We start from the raw sequence: 6211 nt of genomic DNA, 5'->3' as shown, positions 1-6211 counted from the left end.
AGAGAGAGAGAAGAAGAAGACCGAGGGACAGTGAGTTTAAACCGCAGAAAAACTGACGTCTGGACTGCATGAATCAAACACTACAATCAGAACAGCATGGACCTGCTGCTGATCACTATTCAACAAGGTAAAGGTCAGAGCAAAAGTAGGTTATTCATTAACCCTTATTTTGTTATTTTTATATGTTTGCTCTAGTTTGAGCTTTTAGTCTGATGGGAAACCATGACTTATAACCATGACTCATTTGTCTCAGAGCTCAGCTGCTCTGGACTTTAACACACTTTAAGAGTGTGAAGTTAACTGTAGATAAAGGCACATCAGAAACACGTATCTGCCAGGACCTTTTATCTGAGAGCACCAGGCTTCACTCCCACAGGCACAAACACGCCCTCTAGTGGTTGCTGAAACTTCACCTGTCTGTGTTTACCTGGTAGAAAACAGAGGAGCTGTGAGCGCTCACGATCCAAACTGTGCTACAAATTAAACTTTAACATGTGAACAAACAGCTCCGTGCTGCATCACAGGTCAGTGAGTGACAAGTTTCCTGACCTGCACCTCATGGAGTTACTTCAGCTCACATGTGAGCATGTCGTTACGCACAGCACAGAGACAAAGTAGTCCCTCTGAACAGTCTGCTGTCAGTTCACTTAAACCAGCAGCACCAGAGGAGGTGCAGCTCCTCCTGCAGAGACACAGAGGAGCCAGAGTGTGCAGGTGGAGGTGAGCTGTAGGTGAATGATGTGTGTGTATAGGTACTCACAGTGTGAGGTGACGGACGCAGCGCTGACCAGTCTCTCGGTGAAAAGCCAGAAAAGAAGCAGGAATAGATCCATGTTCAGAGAGAGGGAGACTCTACATCTGACAGACTGCAGAGGAAGACCAGTGTCCAGGGAGAGAGAGGCTGCTGCTCACGCTCCTCCTGCACGGAGGGATGAAGGAGGTGTAAAGGAGAGAGAGGCTCCCTCGTCCACACTCCAACACTCCCTCAATGGTAGATACAGCTACCTCTCTCCTCTCTCCCCCTCCTCCACCTATTAAACTGGCATCCCTCCCTCCCTCTCTTTATTGGCTGAGGAGAGAGAAAGTGTGTGATGCCGAAATATTTACCACGAAGAGCAGCAGCAACAATTCAGACCGGCTGATATTGTGTGTGTGTGTGTGTGTGTGTGTGTGCGTGCGTGTGTGCGTGCTACGTGTCGCTCATGTTCTGCACACACAGAATCTGTCTGTCTCTGTAGCTGAAATGTAAACGTTTGTTTTTGGTGAGTTTTTGTTGCTAAAAGAATAAAGCAACATTAAAAAAACACACTGAACTGGATGTGTGTGTCTGTGTGTGTGTAGCTGATTTCAGCATCATCCCCCTCATCCTCCTCGTCCTCTTTGTCCCCCTCATCCTCCTCATCCTCCTCGTCCTCTTTGTCCCCCTCATCCTCCTCGTCCTCCTCGTCCTCTTTGTTCCCCTCATCCTCCTCGTCCTCTTTGTCCCCCTCATCCTCCTCGTCCTCCTCTTCCTCTTTGTCCCCCTCATCCTCCTCGTCCTCTTTGTCCCCCTCATCCTCCTTGTCCTCCTCGTCCTCTTTGTCCCCCTCATCCTCCTCATCCTCCTCATCCTCCTCGTCCTCTTTGTCCCCCTCATCCTCCTCGTCCTCTTTGGGTTCGGGTTAGGGTTAGGGACGAGGGTCTTCGTCCTCTTCGTCTGCTCGCCCTGCTCGTCCTCTTTGCCCCCCTCATCCTCCTCGTCTGCTTGTCCTTCTCGTCCCAATGTTTCTCCTTGTCATCCTCATCTGCTCGCCCCCCTTGTCCTCTTCGTCCTCTTCGTCCCCCTCATCCTCCCCGTCTGCTTATCCTCCTCATCCTCCTTGTCTGCTCGTCCTCCTCGTCCTCTTCGTCCTCCTCGTCCTCTTCATCCTCCTTGTTTCTGTTTCATAACCTTTCATCGTTCCTACAGCTTTAATTCTCTCCCTGCTTCTCTCTGCAGTGAAACTATTTCATCTGAATTACCTGATTCTTTTCATTTAGTTGGAGCAGAAGCCCATGTAGAACTGTGGAAGTGTTCATCACGGCGGAGAGCAGGAGCAGGATGCCTCACCTCCTGCTGAAGTGTCTGCAGACTGTGTGTCTCTGAAAGAGTGACCAGGAGGCCGGAGTCTGACAGCAGGAGACGTGAGCAGCTGAGTGAGCAGAGAGTAACAGTCGGTAAACTCACACAAACACCGGCTGCATTATGAGACGCTCAGCTGGATCCTCTGCTGGGAGCTCAGAGCTGGTTTCCATTAAAACCACAGGCTGATGGTGCAGCTCCGCCTGCACCTCCATCCTGTCCTCAGAGACACAGATTGTTAAGGCGAGCGATCCCTGGAGCCCGCTCTGTTAGTCTCTAGTGTGAAATTATGGTCATTAATATAATGTCAGGGCACCTTTAACAAAGTGAAACTGAAACCGTCTCCGTTCATTTCTGAGATCACATGGCCTTTAAATTTAAAAGATGCACTTTAAATGTTGGCGAGTCTCCAGACTGCGGAGGACACGCAGGTGACAGCGGGTTAAACGTCATGACCAAAACCAGACCAGTGACCTCTGAAGCACTCACTAACATGAAACAGAAGGTGAGACTGTGTTCACCTGCAGCTGAGCTCCTCAGCTCTGATCAATGTATGGATCAGCTGATTCTGTGTGACGCTGGCAGAGTGTCAGCCTTCACAGGCCGATACTGAGAGGACTGAGGAGGAGAGACAAACACATCCTGTCTGTCTGTGAGAGGAACACATTTAGTCAGTATACAGGACAGGTGTGTGTGTGTGAGGGACACCTGGCTGCATCACCAGGGTTCACCTGGACTGCGTCACTGGAGCCTCCTGCTGTTGTTGTGTTTTGGAGGGGGTGAACCTTCCTGATGTCTGGTTCATGGATGCTGTTCTTGATGGCGCTGCAGATGTTTCCACCCTGTGTTGGAAACACAAACAAAAACAAAGTGCTGCTGGTTAGAGGACAGACTGTCACACCCTGCAGGCAGGTGGAACACATGAACAGGTAAACCCCAGCTGCTCCCCTGCTTCACTACAGCCCACAGAAACACCGTCCTGGGACGGAGCAGGATGCATCTGTTTTAGGAAGAGAGCAGCACTGTGCTGTTCTCCATCTGTGCGGCTCCCATCAGATGCTGCTGGAGGGCTCTGATTGGATCAATGAGAGCCGTTGTCTCTGCAGAGCAGCTTAAAAAGTCATTATGCAGTCACAGCACTGAAAACTGCCCCCCTGCTGCACGTCACCTGACCAGTAATGGCTTTCAGCCGCTCGGTGGGTCATTACAGGATGAATGTGTGTTTTGGCTGCGTCTTTGATCTGATGCACCACCTGTGACATGTTAATGTGGAGAGAGAGGGAGCTGAACCCCGCAGGGAGCTCGTCCCCTCTCTGAGTGTCTGTGATCCTCACATGACAGGTACTTTAAAGCAGGTGTGAAGATAATGGACCAGTGTCCACATAGACTTCCTGTCAGGTAAACCACACAGCGTTTAACACACAGACAGCATCTGTCCTGCTCGAGTGTTCACAGCTGTGAGGGTCATGACATAGCAGCGTCACACTGATCGTGTCTCTGTGTCTGTCAGGAAGCTGAGGCCTCTGAAGAGAAGTCAGGTCGTATTCAGGGGCAGCACTGAGCCGTGCTGATATCTACCTGTCCACCTCATGTTTCAGAACACCTCAGCCTATTTTCCATCCTTGGATCAGTCTCTTCCTCAGGAGATTTCCTTCATAATGACGCTGCACATGTTCCTCTCTCAGGAGATGTTTGACAGCCTGATCACCTCCTCTTACTGCCCCCCTGTGCTGCCATATAAACCCTGATAGAGCTCCTCTGAACAATAAAACCCAAGTGTTAACTCAGCCGAGAGAAGAAGAGGCAGAACACATTAAACTCCTCCTCCTGTGACCTCTGATGGAGCAGCGTCCTAACAGGCAGACTCTCAGCCTGTGTGTCTGTGCGGTAGTAAAGAGGTGTGCTGCAGAGCTCAGCTGCTCTTCACTGTCAACCTGAACTGTGTCAACAGGAAGCACAGCCATGAATCTGTATGAGGACACTGAGGAGACTTTATATTTATGCAGACCTGTGTTCCTCTGTTGCTCTCTGCTCATCTGCTGTGAAGATCCAGAGTAATCCCAACAGTCAGTTTAATCTGAGGGAGAAGTGAAGCACTCCAGCATTCAGTCCTGCAGGTGAGAAAGGTGTGCATTCATACCAACGAAGCAAAGAGAACTGTCAGGGCTTAATGCTGCTCAGAGTCTTGTACAGAGTTGAACAGCTGTGTCCTGGTCGAGCTGTGGACGATCCTCAGCTTCCATGAGCGTCTGAGCTGCTGCTGAACGCAGCGTCCATCTGACCTGAAGCAACAGAAGAGACTAACATGAAGCTGTGTGTCATCACGGTGTCAATGTACGCCGTGATGCTGATGACGTCTCCAAGCATGGAAGCATGTTAAAAAGTGTAGGACCCCAAACTGAACCCTGAGGAACACCTCGATCCACTCTACAGCTTTTAGAAGAAACCTCATGTCATCAGTCTGTGTGACTCTGTCCTTTGGTCCCCTGTGATGGACGTCAGGAGGAGTGTTTAACTAGAGACCTGTCACACCTCCAACAGGTGCTGTCACCTGCAGAAGAGGCTCTTTTTCTTTTTTATATATTTATCTAACAGCGACCTTTGACCCTCTTCTCCCAGCAGGAAGCAGGAAGTGTGGTCTGTGTGGGTGAGGAGTGTTTTCATTCATTAAAACGCAGTGACCTTCCTCTCGGTCACGTGACTCGCTCTGACTGCCTCCTCTTGACTTCTCCCATTAGTGAAGTCATCCAACACAGCAGCACTCCATCTGTTTCCTGTGGTGCATGAATAATGCACGTCTGTCAGCGTCTGATTGGTGCGATCTCTTTATTTCTGCTGGTGCTGGAGAGGCAGCTTAAATGTCAGCTCTGAGTGATCTATTACAGGTGGGCGGCCTTTCGTCCTGACCTCTGCTGAACCGTGTGTTGTCACATTTTCAGGAGGTGTTTTCTCTGACATGCAGCGTGCATCCTGCTCATGTGGACGGGCTGAAAAATCCGTTTTGCAGCGCGGACCAACGTAGCCACCTCCTGAAGCTGCTGGGAGGTGCTTTAAACTTTAGCTCATCTTTTACAGAACAGTCTGAAAACAGTCATGAAACACCCTCTGACCCCCACATAGTGTGTGTGTGTGTGTGTGACACCGTGTTGCTCATGTGGTCTGAACAGGTCCCCCTCCTGACCCTTGAAGCAGCGGCGCAGGGTGAACAGAGTGATGATCTCTGTGTGAGGCTGATGGACGGATCAGAGGTCTGAACAGAGAAATACTTGATGTCTGTGACGTCCTGGTGACACGAGGAGGTTCGTGTGTCTCTTTAAACACTCAGGTGAGAAAGATGTTTACATCAGTAAGGTGAAAGAGCAGCTCAGAGGTTCGTGCTGTATCGTCTGTTCAGCGGCTGATAGCAGCTCTGAGCTTACAAATTAAAACTTTTGATTACTGATTCCGTTTCCTCCAGCTGATTCTCTGCAGCATCTTTAACTAGCCTCACATGAGCAGCATCCCTCACCTGGCATCATCCTGTCTGTAACCATGGAGACTGTCACTGGTACCCGTGTCTCCTGTTAGTCAGTCTGCAGTGTGGGTCAGTGATTTCACAGAGCTGTTGTAAAGAGAGCTGCTCCTGCAGACAGGAGGATGACATCACCTCTAAGATGAGGGTTACCTGACGGATGGAGGCCACCTACATAAGCTGCACTTGTTAGTTCACACATCAGCATCAGCTGTAGATATTAATAAACAGCTAGTTGAATGTTTGCAGTCAGCAGCTAACGACAGATTCGTCTGTGAGGGCTCAAACTGAACTGAAGCATTTAAACTGCGTGATGCTCCGAACATCTGATGTTTGCATCAACAGAAGAGCAGCTTCATATTTTAATGTGTTCTGATCACTTTGATTCTCTTGTAATCATCATGTTCTGCGTCACAGAAGCACATCTGGATTATAACACAAGCACCAGAACAATGATATTCCACACACAACCCAGGGCTCAGGGAAACCAGGATCAGTTTGTACTGGGCTTCACTGACATCGAACACACGACAACACATATTTAGGACTGAAAATTACACCCACAGGAAACTTGAATCTGTCTGTCAGTGACCTCAGAG

General features: G+C 49.6%; 1 protein-coding gene across 1 annotated transcript in view; it reads right to left on the bottom strand.

The window, feature by feature from the left end:
• Positions 1–835, bottom strand: part of LOC138608235 (contactin-associated protein-like 5) — a 26201-nt gene extending 25366 nt beyond the window's left edge. The window contains exon 1 of the mRNA XM_069680763.1: positions 761–835. Coding sequence (XP_069536864.1) covers positions 761–833 — 73 coding nt within the window. The 5' untranslated portion in view covers positions 834–835. The remainder of the gene's footprint in view (positions 1–760) is intronic.
• Positions 836–6211: the final 5376 nt, after the last annotated feature.

The sequence above is a fragment of the Semicossyphus pulcher genome, unplaced genomic scaffold (assembly GCF_022749685.1).
Source record: "Semicossyphus pulcher isolate SPU_LCO1_2020_fin unplaced genomic scaffold, fSemPul1.0.p SCAF_41, whole genome shotgun sequence".
NCBI lineage: Eukaryota > Metazoa > Chordata > Actinopteri > Labriformes > Labridae > Semicossyphus > Semicossyphus pulcher.
Note: the sequence above shows the minus strand (reverse complement) of the source record. Positions and strands in the feature narration are given on the sequence as shown.